General features: G+C 49.1%; 1 protein-coding gene across 1 annotated transcript in view; it reads left to right on the forward strand.

The window, feature by feature from the left end:
- The window catches only part of SLAIN2 (SLAIN family member 2), a gene marked incomplete at its 5' end in the record, with an annotated part of 63,983 nt that extends 52,062 nt beyond the window's left edge, over positions 1-11,921 (forward strand). Inside the window, 2 exon segments of the mRNA XM_014591951.2 lie at positions 5,961-6,270; positions 9,011-11,921. Of these exon segments, the coding sequence (XP_014447437.1) occupies positions 5,961-6,270; positions 9,011-9,077 (377 nt within the window).
- Between the last annotated feature and the right edge of the window lie 4,461 nt (positions 11,922-16,382).

Below are 16,382 nucleotides of genomic sequence, written 5' to 3' on the forward strand. Positions count from 1 at the left end.
TGAATGCGTATGTACATTTGAAGATATTTGGTGGTGAAGCAATGTTGATCCCTTTGGTTCCTGAGCATGACGTGTTACATCTTATTTTTTGTTTTTGGCGGTCACTTAAAAATTTCTCTTGGGCGCCAGCAGATGGCATAGCAGTTATGTCTCTGGACTCCTACATAGTCAATTATGGTTCAAATCCCGGACCTTTTGGCTTGAAACTCACTCCAGGTGTGTGTGTGTGTGTATGCCCAAGACCTCAAGAGAATGGAAGAGAAGGGATTGTCGAATGGCCACCATCCCCCCCCCCGGGGGGGGTATTTTATCACTTTCCCTCTCACTGTCTGGTCTCTCTCATCCAGACCCCGGTGGGTCATGTGCTCTCGCTCGCTCTCACATGGGAGAAATAAGCTGTTAAAAAGTTATTTAAAAGTCTTCTTATGGTTTTAGTTTTGAAGGACAGTTTTGCTTGATACAGAGCTCTAGATTGACAAAATTTTTAAAATGTTTATGATGTTATTCTAACATCTTTTGGCTAAGACATTTCTTTTGAGAAGTCTGTGATATTTTATCTTTGTTGTACTTTTTCTTTTTTAAAAACATATATATTTTAGGGCCAGCAGTGGTGTGGTGGTTGAGGTACTGAGCTCCCACATGACCAACCACAGTTCAAGTCCCAGATCTGGCAGCTTGCTTTCTCACTTTCTTTCTCTCTCTCTTTCTCTCTCTGTCTGCCTCTCTCTGGTGAATGCATGTGCACTATAGCAAACAAAATAATAATAAGGATAATAAATAAAATGAAATAATAATTTAAAACATTTTTTAAAAAATATTCATCCATTTTTAATTTTTTAAAAAGAATTATTTTTATTTTAACTTTATTGTTATTATTATTTTCCGATTTGATCAGTGAGAGAGAGAGGGAAAGTGAATAAGCAGCCACCAGGTCCCGGATTTAAACCGCAGTCAGCACCTTTAGCCACCATGCCACCTGCTGGTCCCAAATTTTATTTATTATTTTAAAATTTGCTACAGGGCACATGTACGAGAGAGAAAGAGAGAGAGCAAGCCACCAGGTCCAGGACGCAAACCACAGTCGGCCATGTGGGAGCCCAGCGCCTTAAGCAGCACACCACCTGCTGGTCCTGACGTGAGTACTCACACACACTCGCGGGGTGTATGCGGCTGGTAGCACGTGGGTACAGTGGGTGCAGGCTAAATCGGGACAGTAGTAGTCGGCCCTCTCGGCCCCTGGCCGTTCCCTGGTGTTGTCTCCTCTCCTGCTCATTGCTCCTCCCTGAAATCGGAGCTCAGTTGTGTATAGGAGCCCACTCAGTAGCATCCCCTAGGTCCCTGCACTTTTGCCCTTTTTTGTTGTTTGAGTCTTGTCTTCTCTTGAGACATTCTTGTGATGTCTTCAGATGCCTCTCTTGCACCATCCATACTGCTATGAAGTAAACATTTCGGGCCTACTGTAAGCTTTCATCTTTAAAAGCGCTAACTTGGGGCTAGCCCGTGGTGTGGCCCCAGCGCAACTTAGCTCCCATGTGGCTGGCTGGGTAGCTCGTGCCCTGAGCCCAGTGTTAGAGAACGTGCCAGGCACGTGCTTGTGCCCAAACGGAGAGGGGGTGGCGGAGACTGGATTGCAGCATGACTTGCCTGCCTGGGGTGCTTTCTCACTTTCCTTCTGTGTGTGTGTGTGTGTGTGTGTGTGTGAGATGGGGGGGGGAGTTCCATCTAGTTCTTCATAAAATCTCTCCCCATTACGTTTAATTTACTTCCTTGGTCATCTCTATAATAATGTTTTCAGATGCTTGCCTACCGGGACCAGCAGGTGGTGTAGTGGTTAAGTCACTGGACATGATGCAGGTGTCACACTCGGATGCTTGAAACTCATGCCGGGCATGTGTGTGGTTTTCTAAGGTCCTAGGAGGAGAATGGAGGAGAAAGGATTGCGGTGTGGCCATCCTCCCTGGAGGGTGATTTCTCACTTTCTGTCTCTGTCTCTCCGGTGAGTTCCCTATGGCAAAAATATCTCCCCCTCTACCACCAAAAAAAGTGTGCCTACCAACACAGTCATCCTTGTTGCCTTTTTCCTTGGATACGGGGTATGAGAGAGAGAGCAGTTCCCCTAAAGGGGCCTGATTACTCTGCATCCTTTTTCTTCCATTTCTTCATCTCTTCCAGACCCCAGGCATGCGTGTTCTTGGCATGTTTCCAAGCCGAGGAGCTGGGACTAAAACCCTGGTCAGCCCTGCAGGTCTTGCTTCCCACACAGCACGTGGCCGCTGAGCCGCGGGCCCCCCCTGTACCCCTCGGTCTCCGTATTGGCTCATTTTTGCTTGTTGATCACTTTCCTGCTTCTTTATGTGTTTAGTTACTCTTTCTCTTATTTTTAGAGTTTTTTTTTTTGCTTTAGGGTGTGCTCACTTGAGAGACAGTGGGAGGGAAAGTGAGAAATCAGCCCCGGGGTGATGGCCACACCACAGCCCCGTCTCCTCTGTCCTCCTGGGATCTTGGGCACACATGTATGTTCACGCACCTGGTGTGATTTTTAAGCCACCGAGTCTGGAGGTCGAACCACGGACTCCATGTAGGAGCCCAGTGATGTGACCGCGATGCCATCTGCTGACCCCGTTTCATAACTTCTTATTGAATAGTGGGCATTCTAGAGTTTGACGTTGTTCTGTGCTGAATTTTATTATCTTTTTAGAAATCTAGCTGGAGGGCCAGCGGGTTGTACGGCCATTAAGGCACCGGACTCCCACATACTGGCTGCAGGTCAAGTCCCAGGCCTGGTGGCTTGCTTTTTCGCTTTCCCTCGCTGTCTCTGTCTCTCAGTCTGGTGACTGCATGTGCTCTGTAGCAAATTAAAACATAATGATAAATAAAATGCAGTAAATCTTTTAAAAAAAAATGTTGGAGACCCGCAGAACGAGTTCGAGTTCCAGACCCAGTGGCTGAAAACTTACACCAGAAGCTTGCGTGTGCCCAAGATCCCAAGAGGAGAATGGAGAAGGGATTGCGGTGTGGCCATCCCCTCGCCATCCCCTCGGGGGGTGATTTCTCGCTTTCTGTCTCTCTGTCTCTCTCTCCAGTGAGCAAAAATCTCTTTAGAAAATGTACCTATTGGACATTGTTAACAGCAAGCGGGTATTTATGGGCCCATTTGATCCTTTATAGCCAGGGTTAATGAGCATTTCCTGAAGGACCGAGCAGTAGGTTAGGCTGTGCTGCTGGGCCGTTGTTGCAGCTACTCGGCCCTGTCATTGCCACTTGCCAGCCGCCAGACAATGCGTGTCACTGTGTTTCAGTAAAACTTTGTTTACAGAGACAGTTCGCTTGCCCATGAGCAGTAGTTTATGACCTCTGCTCTGTAAGCTTGTTTGTGAGCTGCATTGGCCTCTCATCAAGGGCTGGTCACCCTCTTGCAAAGGCCCGACCCTGTGGAGGACTCGGGGTGTCCAGTAAGGACCTTCTGTGCTGACTGGTCTGCGCTCGGCTGTCTTAGTCTGGTTTTCAGCGTCCGAGCCTCCTCTGCCCAATCTCGGGGAGCTGCACCCTGTACCCCATGGCTCAGCACACAGGTAGGGCTGAAGCAGACCCTCCGCTGACTTTCAGAGGTCTTCCGAGCAGCCGCCACTTCTGGGCTACTGCACTTCCAAATTCTGGTGTTCCTCCTCTCAATCCCACAGGACAATGTCGATCTGCCTGAGAGCCCAGCTCAGCTGTGGGCTCAGAGCTGTCCAGGGCGGCAGTGAGGGCGCAGCGAGGGTGGTGTTCCCAAGGCCGGGCTCACACGGAGGGTCCCGGCCCTGCCCTGGGCTCAGAGCTGTCCAGGGCGGCAGTGAGGGCGCAGCGAGGGTGGTGTTCCCAAGGCTGGGCTCACACGGAGGGTCCCGGCCCTGCCCTGGGCTCAGAGCTGTCCAGGGCACAGTGAGGGTGCAGCGAGGGCAGTGCCCCCGAGGCCGGGCTCACACCGAAGGTCCCAGCCCTGCCCTGGGCTCAGAGCTGTCCAGGGCGGCAGTGAGGGCGCAGCGAGGGCGGTGCTCCCGAGGCTGGGCTCGCACCGAGGGTCAGGCCATGCCCACAGCCTCCCTGTGCACACTGGTCCACGCTAGCTGAGGCTGGGGGCCTACTGCGACGGGACACTGCTGGGGTGTCTGTCTCTGTCTCTCTCTCTCAGAAGAAACTAAGTTTTTTAAGCATGTCCAGACAGCCCAAAGCCAGCTGATGGAGGCTCACGTTGTCTGTTCTCCCCTCAGGGTCCTCGTCCTGCACTGCCTGTTGGCCAGCATCTGGAAGTGTTTCCAGGCCAGCACCGCAGTTCAGTCAGTGGCTAAGGGGCCACACCCACATGGCCGACCGCAGTCTCCCGGCCCCAGCCCCAGCCCCAGCCCCAGCACGGGGAGGTGGACAGAGCGAGTGCTGCGTGACTGTCCCCACTGGTGCCTTTCTCTCTGTCTCTGTCTCTTCTTGGCATGCGCTCCCCAATTTAAAAAGTAGAAAAGTGATTTTTATGTTTTGTCCAGTTTTAAAGGGTTCTCAGCAGGAGGGTAAGTCTTCTGTCCCAGATTATGCACTCGGGGGACGACGGTGTGTACAGGTGTGTACTTCTAAAAAATCCCCTTGGGATTCTGACACACGGTCAGTCCTGAGCGTCATGGTTGCGGTGTCTCAGCCAGACGTGGCTGAGCCCATGAAGCGCTGGGCCGAGCGTCACACAGCTCCGCATTGCTGTCGTTGGGACTTGGTCCAGCAGGGCAGGCAGGGCCGGCTGGGAAGAGAGGGGCTGCAGAAAAAGGTGTCACAGGAGGTGGAGGTGACGCTCCTCCCGGGCAGGGTTTGGAAGCTAAGGCGTGTTCTCTGTCCTCCTCCCAAGGACCCCCCTCCCCCTCACCCTGCTGTGGCGGACCTGTACTGTCCATCTGGGGTTGGTAGGAGTGAGGATGAACTGTCTGAAGCGATCATTGCCTCAGGCGTAGGAGCAAGTCTCTGGCCCGAGCTTTCTCCACCCGTGTCCTCAAGCAGCCAGGACACAAGGGAGAGGCTGTGTGAGAAGGTGATCCCTTCCGGTTCCGTTCCCCTTCCTCTGTGTCTCTCTAACCCCCTCCTCGCTCTCCCTCTCCCTTATTCCCCCTGAACCCCAGCCCTGAAGCGCTCGCTCGGTAAAGCGTGTGCAGGTCGTATCTGTGCACAGCGTGTGCGGCTCTCCATGGTGTGCGCACAGCCCGCGTGGGTGGGCCCCTTCCAGAGTGGGGTTCGCAGAGGAGGGCGGCTGTCTCCCCGGGAGGTCTCAATTTATAAGGAAAAGCGCCCGTCACCACTTTAAAAATGTGTTTTAAAACGTCTTTGTCTTAAAACCTAATGCAAATGATGTATTTCATGTTTTGATTTATCAGCATGTGTTTTAATACGAAAGCATTTAGTACAGTAGAGCTGACATTCCAGAAAAACGCGCAATCTTTATCGAGCGGCTTCTCGTACCTAACGAGAGGCCCCGCATTTGTGGCGTGCCTGCTTCCGAGGCCCAGCAGTTGGAGCGGGTACAGAAATGTCCCTCCATGCTGGGCCGCACTGCAGGACAGGGCCTTGGGGGCTTCCGGGACTGCTCCTGGATGGGCCGGGAGGGTGTGCTTCACTCTAGACAGGACCCCACGTGCCCGCCTGAGTCCACCCCCAGACGTCCACTGTGGCCCAGGTGAGAGGCTGAGTGTGGTATTCAGGGATCCCAGCTGGCCTCAGGAAGACACTTGGTCAAGGGCTGTTGTAACGCCCTGAGGAAGGAGTCGGTTATTCAGAACTGACTAGTCGCCCTTCCCCTTGTAACAGCCTAGAGACAGGCTCTGACCTTGCATGTCCACAGGGCTCTGTGGCTGCAGGTGTGCGGTGCCCAGTCCCCACACGCAGGGCAGGGCCGGGGCTTCGCGGGCGTGTGGCTCACGCTCACCATGGTTTCTCCTTGCCGCCCGCAGTACCTTCTCCAGGCAAGTTCCGCTCCCCGGCAGCACCATCTCCTTTGGCTCTCCGGCAACCCGTGAAAGCGTTCAGCAACCACGGCTCTGGTAGCCAGGACCCGGCACAGCTCACACAGACCACCTCCTCACCTGGGCCTCCCGTGGCGCAGAACATGGTCCCGGCAAACCCCCCCAGCAACCTCAGCAGCGCCGCTCTGCCCAGGCCTGCAGGGACGACCGCCATGAGGAGCGGCCTGCCCAGACCCAGTGCCCCTTCTGCTGGGGGCATCCCAGTGCCTCGCAGCAAGCTTGCACAGCCTGTTCGCAGGTAGGTGGCAAGCGCCGGGCTTCGGGGTTCCTGAGCATGTGAAAGCGGGTAACCCCACCGGCCCCGCCCGCCCCGGGCCGGCAGGGGCCCCCGCCATGAGGAGCGGCCTGCCCAGACCCAGTGCCCCTTCTGCTGGGGGCATCCCAGTGCCTCGCAGCAAGCTTGCACAGCCTGTTCGCAGGTAGGTGGCAAGCGCCGGGCTTCGGGGTTCCTGAGCATGTGAAAGCGGGTAACCCGGATTAACAGCCTCTACATGTGATAGTGAGCGCAGGGTCACGGTGGTACCTGCTGGAGTCTTCGTACAGCTCCAATGAAACGTGACTTCACTGTGAAGAAATCCTCCTCTGGAATCTGCCAGTTTGGTTCAGATTTAATTTCTCTGGAGACCTAACATGACTAGTCAGCTCAGAGAACTAGAAAAGTCATCAAACCACTCAGTTTGATGGCAGTATTCATTCATGTTTAATACAATGATACTCAGTAAAGATAGGTAAGGCACGTCGCAGTCTAGGGCGATGTTTAAGATAAAGCTTCCCGCTGCCAGGTGTGCATGTAGTCTGTCAGAGTGGTTTTCCGATCTGCTACAAGCTGGAATCATCAGGAATGTATATAAATGTTGACGCCTAAGTTTTAGTCCCAAGAGTCAAAGAATTTTTTAAAATTTAATTTTACTCATCATTGTTATTTATTTATTTATTTTAATTTAAGTAGAAGAGAGACACAGAAAGAGAGGGAAAGTGAGAAAGCAAGCTGCTAGGTCCAGGACTCGAACCACGGTCAGCCGTGTGGGAGTCCAGCATCCCAACCACTCTGCCATCCGCCAGCCCCAAGTCTGATTTGTAGACACGGTGTGAGGCTCCAGGTCTTGTCTGTCTGTTCAGTCTTCAGGTGATCTGAACCCAGCCTGTTGAGAGCCGTGCATCTCTAGGATAGGATTGCCCCGAGTAAATTGCAGTGTCAACTATAGTTAAACTCTGAATATTTATTTGCATGAAAATAAAGTTTTTACCTATTAGCATTTAAAACAAATTACCCATACTTCCTTAATTTTTTTTTTTAACTTTATTGATGGATTGATTTGACCAGAGACAGAGTGAGACAGAAAAAGTGAGAAAGCAAACTTCCAGTTCTGGGACTCGAACCATGGTCGACCATGTGGGAATCCAGCACCCCTAACCACCATACCACCTGCCAGCCCCCCATATTTCCTTAATTCTAAGATTAACATTTCCCAAGTCAGTAGTAGAGTACAATAGCTTTCTCTCTCTCTCAATCTTTTGGCTGAAGAGTATGTGCACTCTCCAGGGAGAGGGAGAGAGAGACGGAAAGCACTCCCCGTGGGGATTGGTCACGCTCAGTCCCTCTCCACTCTCCCTCCCTCCTTTCAGGATTTTGGGCACACATGCACATGTGCCCTATGTATTATTCTTCAAGCTACTGTGTCTGGGACTTGAACCGTGCAGTCGGCCATGTGGGATCCAGCTGCCTTAACCATAAGGCCTTGGAGCTGGGCCCAACAGCTTTTTTTCTCTACCCTGTGCAAATAACGTAAACTCACCTTATTTAGTCCTCACAGTAACGTGAAATTAATAGATGCTCTTATTACCCCTATCTTTCAGAGAAGGATATTGAAATTTACTAAGATTAAGTGATTTGTATGGTGACCAGCAGTTGGTATAATTGCTATGTCGCTGGACTCCCATGTAGTTGACCACAGTTCAAATCCCAGACCCGGTGGCTTAAACTCACACTGGGCACGTGTGCGTGCGTGCCCAAGATCCCAAGAGGAGAATGGAGGAGAAGGGATTGTGGCATGGCCATCCCCCCTGTGGAGTGATTTCTCACTTTCTGTCTCTCTGTCTCTGTCTGTCTGGCGAGTGCATGTGCCTATAGCGAAAACCTCTCCAAAAAAAAAAAGTGAAGTGTATGTGTGACTGACATATAATGAATAATATCTGCAGATATAATTGGTAGACCCTTCAGTTCTGAGCACGTCCGACATCGTAGTCCTCTAAACCAGGTATCCATGGTGACACCGCGCCTCTCAGGGCACACTCATCATGCCTCTAACACAGCAAGAGTCACGAAATAGGTCATCCGTGGGGTAGAAAGAGTCACGAAGGAGGTCGTCCGTGGGTGGAAGGGAGCTCAGGTCATGAAGGAGGTGGTAGACCCTTCAGTTCTGAGCACGTCCGACATCGTAGTCCTCTAAACCAGGTATCCATGGTGACACCGCGCCTCTCAGGGCACACTCATCATAGGTCTAACACAGCAAGAGTCACGAAATAGGTCATCCGTGAGGGAGCTCAGGTCACGAAGGAGGTCGTCCATGGGTGGAAGGGAGCTCAGGTCATGAAGGAGGTCGTCCGTGGGGTAAAAGGGAGCTCAGGTCACGAAGGAGGTCGTCTGTGGGGTAAAAGGGAGCTCAGGTCACGAAGGAGGTCGTCCGTGGGTGGAAGGGGCTCAGGTCATGAAGGAGGTCGTCCGTGGGGTAGAAGGGGCTCAGGCCTTGCCTTTATTTCTGTAGTAGCCGTGTTAACAAAAAGGAGTGCGAGGAGTCGCCCGGCGTCCAGTAAAACATGGCCATGGTGAAGTGCTGAGCGTGGGAAAGGTGCCCGGAGCTCAGTCTTAGGGCCTCCTAGAACAGCCGTGGTGGGCTGATACCGCCAGGAAGGTATGTCGTCAGCAGTGTGGCGCTGTCACTGAGATGCGGGTCACACTGTAATGTTGCTTGTTTCAGATCCTTGCCAGCCCCTAAAGCCTACGGCAGCATGAAAGATGACAGTTGGAAAGACGGCTGTTACTGACCAGCGAGACAAGAACGCAGAGGTCCACGGCTTCACGGATACCCTTCACCAGGCTAAAAACAGCTTTTATATGCAGACTGTTCAGATAAGACTCCTGGGATTTGCCGAATCCCGCCCTCTCTGCCCTAACTAGCACAAGCCGGCAGAGATGGTCAGCAGCACTTTAATGACATTTAACATCAGATGTGTTTGGTAATCATACAATCACTCTCCATGGAATCACTTTTAGTTTTGTTTAATAGAAACTCAGTTGATTTTTTACTATTTGACAGAGCCCAATATCTGGGCCAATGCCTACTGGATGCCAAAGAGAAATGCCCATTTGAAAATGAGAGAGTACCTTTGTGCACAAGAAAACGGTGAATTCCAGCTATCCAAAAGCTCACGTTCGACCTAATTTACTGTATCCATAGTTCCAATAAATACGTGTGTTCATGAGAACTCATATTCTGACTAATTATCTAGTGTCCCACCAGGATGCCAGCTCAGTAGTGCCCTGCAGACTGCGAGGCCGCAGGTGGGAGGGAGCGACCTGGCCTCGAGTTAAAGCTCAGCCCCGGGTGTGGGAGAGCTCTGCAGGCCGTGCAGATCCGTCAGTTTTCATTTGACTTCGTGTTGAGTTTTGGGTGTAGCTCGCACTCCACCACCCCCAGGTAGTGTGAGTCATGCCCCGTCATTCGCATCCACACGTCGCACTGTGTGTGTGTTGTGATTGCCAGAAGGGCTTCATACCCGTTGTACAGTCTCGCTGCACTTCACAGTTCCCGGCTCAGGAAAGATGGCCTTTGCTATTGAAGCCCACTTCTTCACATGCCGCTGTCCGCCACGGAACTAAGAGTCTGTTCCCACCAGCAGGTCCCGTGGCGGGAAGAGCAGGTAGCAACTCTTGATGCAACAAGACCTCCGTGCTTACCGCCTGGGGCCGAACCACACGAGAGAGGGAGGTCTGTGCACTCACCCGACTAAGTCGCTGGCCGCGACAGTTGTCATTGCTTTTAAACAGCGTGACGGTTTGTTAGTGGTAGGGAAACAGCCTGCTAAGTCTTACTGAAGCTGATCCACTGTAAGCTGAGTGACTGTAAGACATCTGTTAAAAATACTGTCCCTTTGACTTAGATTCTGCCTTACATTGATATTTTCATGTTAGTGAAAAACAACAAAACAAAGCAACCGACTGCATATGGCTCTAACTAGTTAAGTTTCTCTGGCTCTTAGACGTATCCTTGAAACCGCCTGTTTTGGTTTTACTAGACTAAAACTTCCTCTGTAACAGGCTTCTCATTTTCGATTGTGAGGTCTGTTTTTAATACTTCATTTGAACAGCTCTGAAATATTTGCAGTCGGGTCACCCGACAGATTTTAGAGATTTAACTCAAGTTCGTTTCCTGTTCATCGAAGACCTTCTGTAAGTTGGCAAAAGACATTGAGCGCGAAAGGGAGGGCTGGGTAGCATTGAGGTGGACAGGCTGAGAGAGCTGAACCTGAGACCCCCACCCTGCCGTGGCCGTCGCCATGGCAGTGTGTCCGCTGGACTAGGAGGGGGTCCTGCACCCAGCACAGCCACAAGATGCCGGCCGCTGGCCTGTGTGTGGTGTGGACTGAGGAAGAGCCTGGACTCCCGAGCTGGGGGTGATGGGCGGCTTAGGAGAGGATTGCACCAGAATTCTACATGATGGTGAACTAAAAAAAAAAAACATTGCTTTTCAGAGGAAGCTAAAGCAGCTGCTTTGGGGGGAGGGGGGTGTCTCGTGTAAATCCGAGGAAGAGAACTAGCCACTGTGTCTTTTTTAACGACTGCGTATACACAACAGGTCTCCGTTTCAGCGCAACATGTCAAAACTACGTATGCTGCAATCTTAATCAAAAGGAACTTAACCCAATTAGAAATACCCATTACGGTTTTTAAGTTAGATAATCAGTTTCAAAGGAGTATTCAGGTTATTTCACTTTGTTTTTAAATGGCTGCATCAGAAAAAAAAAAGTCTATTTTTTTTTTAATTAAAATATTTCATCACTTGTTAAGCATATTTTGCATCTTAGTTTGGTAAAGTGTTAATTTCCCTGCCGTTGTACTACCACAGACTATTGGCTTTCAGGTTCCTAAAGAGAAAAATTGCCTTTTTACTAGAAAGCCTTTGTGCATTGCCAATTTTTCTGTTTGGGAAAATCTAAGGATTTACTGTGGTTGGTCATACAGGAGAAATGTGGATTTGGGAACCTAGTGCCTATGATTTAACTTCTGTTTGCTATATAGTCATAAGGGTTTTATGAATGTTGATTAATTTCGTGCCAACTGCCCAGAATTGTCACTTGTATGTAAGCAGAAAACTGAGCTCTGCTTCCAAAGTTATTTAATTTTCTCAGTGTTTGAATGTTATTTTTTGTAAGTGTGTTAATAAAAGTGTAAAAATTGGAAAAATATAAATATTCTTAACTCGAGCATTTGCTGGATCATTTTTCTACAGAAACGTGTTTGTATAATATAAAACACTCTCTGAAGAGTTGACTTTTTTCAGTTTTCATATCCTGGAAATCACATTTTGTAAAACCGGGGACCATTCGTGATTGTCAGATACTTTTTACAATTATTATCTCAATACATCATTTTTATAAACAAAGTTTTTTTGAAAGGAAATCAGAGAGCTGCGCGGCCCCAGATGTCTGTGTAACGCGAGAACGGCCTGGACTGCCCCCCGGCCGCGGCGGGACCGGTGCCCGCTCCCGCACTGCGCACGGTGCTGTCGCTCACATGCAGTTTGATTCGCAAACATTTCTGTAGCCGAACTTGTATATGTGGTTGCCTCCTAATAAACAGCCTGACCATGACGTGTATTATTAAATTTATATTTGATTTTCCAAGCGTTTACTTTCTGGATACGATAAGATGCCCCTTCACCCAGTTACCTACTCTTGGTTTTCGGAAGTCTTTCTGACATGCAGCCCTTAATCCTGTTGCCCTTTCAGACGTGGGTCTTCATGGGGTTGGGCATCTCCTGTTCTCGCTGTCCTAGTTACCTCGTATGTGGATTGCTCGGAGCAGTTTACAGTTTGCTCCCAACTGGTTGGTTCTGGGAACTTCTGCACCTGCCGTGAATTGACGTTCAATTAGAAAAAGTTAGTGTGTGTATTTTAGAAAGCAAGACGCCATTGAAGGAGAGTTTTTAAGAGGTGAAATAGAATTTATTTTCAAACTAATATGAGTGTTTAGGTGATCGTGTCATCTTTATGAGTAGAAAAGTCAAGAACTGCATGCTGTTTAACCAGCGCCCATGTTCCTTTGAGAAGTATTTGCTGTGCCCCATGTTACAATTAGTCTCACTGGTAAGACACTAAAAAAAAAAAGACACCCTCCTATTTGAACTTTTCTCCCAAACCAAACCAAGAACTTTAAGGACCAGTGAAAATTAAGTGTCACCGTCCTTGTCAATCAGGGAATAAGTTCACGGCTCGTTAGCTACCAGAGCAGCAGGGAGCCATGTGGGGGGCTCTGTGAAACGCGATGTGTCCCAGTTTGGCTCTGAGGTACAGAAGCAGAGTGGATGTCAGGAAGATGAGCCTGAGGGTGGAGGAAGCAGGACGTGGACATGAGTGTGGGCCCAGAGCCAGCAACCACAGGCGTGTCCTGCGTGACCCTAAGCCTGAGTTCGCGTGGGCCAAGTGGCCTGGTTGCCAGTGACAGTGGACAGACGTCACTTAAGAGCCTCGCTCACTATACTCCGCGGTAAACTGCTGACCGGATGCTAGTGGCAAGCCCATTCTAGATCTACTTTGGGTCACCTTAACGTCTCCTCTTTAAAAATAAGGAAAAAAGACTTTCACTGTCCTCATTTTTGGAGGCAGTATAGACTCAGTTGCTTTCACGAATAAATTTAAAATATTAAGAGGTAAAAGGTGAAAACGATAGTTGTCTACAGTCTCACCATCCAGAATATGTAACATGGTATCAAGATACTAAGTAGGTGGACCAGCAGATGGCGTAGTGGTTACATTGCTGGACTCCCCCATAGTCGACCGCAGTTGGAGTCCCAGACCCGGAGGCTTAAAATTCACACCAAGTACATGTGCATGTTTGCCTAAAATCCCTAGTGGAAAATGGAGAAGGAATTGCAATGTGGCCATCCCCACCCAGGGGATGATTTCTCACTTCCTTTCTGTTTCTTGGGCAAGTGCATGCATCCTATAGCAAAAATCTCTCTTTAAAAAAAAAAAAGAAAGAATATATATACATATACACACACATACACATTATATATATACACATACATACAAATAAAGTAGGAAGAAAGAAAGGCTTTTTATGTGTGTGGGGGGGTAGGTTTTTGCTATAGGGCATGTGCGCTCATCAAAAAGGCACAGAGAGACAGAAAGCAAGAAATCAACCCCCAGGGAGTATGGCCACGCTGCAATCCCTTCTCCATTCTCCTCTCGGGATCTTGGGCACTCACGTACACGCACCTGGCATGAGTTTAAGCCACCAGGTCTGGGACTCGAACTGTGGTCAACTACATGGGAGTCCAGCAACATAGCCATTACACCAACTGCTGGTCCCAAGAAAGCCTTTTTTAAAATTTCCGAAAATGCTTCATTTTAACATGCTGACACTAGCTTTTGCACAGATGTGTACACGCCATTGAAAGCTTGGTCCAGGAGTATCTTTATTATTATTATTATTATGTTTTTAATAGGACACATATGCTTCCCAGAGAGGGAAAGAAATCATCCCCAAGGGGAATGGCCACACCTCAACCCCTTCTCCTGGGATTTTGGGCACACATGCACACAATCCCGGTGTGATTTTCAAGCTGCCAAGTCCAGGACTTGAACCACAGTCAGCCATGGGGGAGTCCAGTACCTTAACCTCCACGCCACCTGCTGCCCCAGCTCTGGAAAATCTTAATCCCTGAGTGCAGAAATTCCATCATGAAATCATCGTGCACACTGGGTCTTGGGAAAAGTCATGACATATTTCTTCTGTGTTTTTCTATGCAAAGATGTGTTAGGAATTTTCTGACAACCCAGTAGTTTGTATTACAGTAACATTAACTTTTTAAAAATACATGTCTAATGTAAAAATCAGAGAAACATACTAAATTATAAAAAGAAAGCACTACTCCCATAGGTAGTCAGGCACTTAAATGTGAGAATAGTCTCTGGTTTTATGTTTTCCTCACAAAATTAAAATTACGGTCATGTTTGACAGTGAAACTCTTCCTAACCGGAGCCACGGACGCCTGGCATGGTTTAAACGTATTCCACTGCAAAAAGATCCACCTCGATTCCGAAACAGTACAAACGCTAACTCAGACTTCGTCGAGCCTGTATGAGCAGTCCTCCGCTCCTTTCCTTTGCTGATGTTCGCTCTGTGTCTCCCCACACACAACAGCAGTCCAAGTTACACGCTGACCGTGAATACAGTGCAGTAAATACAACGCCAGTGTTGAAAAATATGCCTTCAGAGATATAGCCGCCCACTTAATAAAGTATTGAGAAAGTCCACATTAGGGCTCTGAAAATTTAAGGTCACTTGAAGAGCTATTAAACATTTCTGCCCTCCATCCCTGCGAGTACCTATGCAAAAATACAACTGTCAACCCAAATCCAAGAATTCGAGTAGGATTCCCCAACACAGGCCAGATTCCCCTGCCTGGACTAGAACCTGTAGCCAGGGACATTGGGGTTACACTGAAACGGTAGCGTCTCTGAGAACCACGCGGATGGAATCAGGGAGGACCATTTTTCCTGATGGTCCCTCAGCAAGTCATCATACATAGCCTGTGTTGTTACAGCATAATCGGAGCTGCCCCCGTAAGGGACCGAGTCCTGGGCCGGCAGTGACGCTCACCTCGCCAGCGTGTGTCACAGAGGGTGGCGGCTTCACGCCAGTGCCCACTTCCGGAGCATTCACACTGAGAGAAGGTTCTGCCCGTGTTTCGGCTGTCGCCCCGTGAGGCCCGGTCTGATTCCTGTCCTCGGACTCCACGAGGCGCCTGTGTCCTGGTCAGCTCCCCTTAGTGCGTAGGCCCGTTGCAACAGCCTTCATCTACAACCAGATGGTTTCACCTTTCAAGTGCTTCTAAAGCGAATGTGTCAGATCTGTACAGAAAAATGTACAAATGCTCAGCTCAAAGACATACCGAGTGCATGTGTAACCACCATGTACGAAAAATAGAACGTACGGGGACCAGCAGGTGGCGTGGTGGTTAAGGTGCCGGGCACTCTCACACAGCCAACCACAGTTCGAGTCCCAGACCTGGTGTCTTGCTTTCTCACTTTCCTTCTCTATGTCTCTCTCTCACTCACTCTGGTCAAATTTTTAAAAATAAATAAGTAAATAAAATTAAATAACTTTTTTAAAAAAGGAAAAAGAAGGTGGAAATCCCCCTAACGCTCTCCTAGGCCACCTGCCAATCATGACTTCCTTCCCCCCCTTACGCATAACAGCTATCCTGACTTCTAACGTTGTTTCAACCTTTCAATGTTAGGTAGGAGGAATTTGTATTTTTTCTTCTTTAATTGAGGACCAATGGTTTCTTCTTTGACTGAAGGCTAAACATGGTCTTCTCTCAGACTCAGCCGCTTCACAACCAAGATCCTGAGAACTCACCAGTATTGCTGATACACGTCACTGTAGTATGTTCATCCTCATTGCATTTTATGCCATTGTATAATTCATATATTATAGTTTCTTCATTCTAATGTTGGAGGACAGCTGGTTGTTGCCGGTTTGGGATTCTTAAAAACAATACAGCTGTGGGGCCAGCAGGTGACGTGGTGGTTAAGGTGCAGGACTCCCATGTGGCCAACCACAGTTCAAGTCCTGGACCTAGCAGCTTGAAGATCACACAGGGCATGTGTGTGTTCATGCCTGAACTCCTGAGAGGAGAATGGAAGAGAGGGGATTGAGAGATGGCCATCCCCCCTTGGGAATGATTTCTCACTTCCTCTCTCTCCTCGCCCCTCGCTCTCATGAGCACACATGCCCTATGGCAAAATACATAAATTATTTTTTTTTAAATCTTTGACTTTGGATTGTAGACACAGTCAAATGGAGGAGGCCCACTAACCTTTCTTTCCCACCCTTGAAATTCTGAACAAAATACAAAAGGTAACTGAAAACATGTGGGAAAAAGAAAAAGAGGCAGGGTGGGGCAGGAGTCTACCTGGAGAAAAGACCTTTATGTGGGGGTTTTAAGCATTTTTCCACCTTTTCTCTCTTGGCCCTGAGCAAAAGGAGGACACTCAAAAGAGCTGTCACCTGGCGCCTTTGAGGAAATAACCCATGGGAGAAAAAAAAAACGAAAGATC

This window comes from Tupaia chinensis, unplaced genomic scaffold (assembly GCF_000334495.1).
Source record: "Tupaia chinensis unplaced genomic scaffold, TupChi_1.0 Scaffold000054_1, whole genome shotgun sequence".
Lineage (NCBI taxonomy): Eukaryota > Metazoa > Chordata > Mammalia > Scandentia > Tupaiidae > Tupaia > Tupaia belangeri.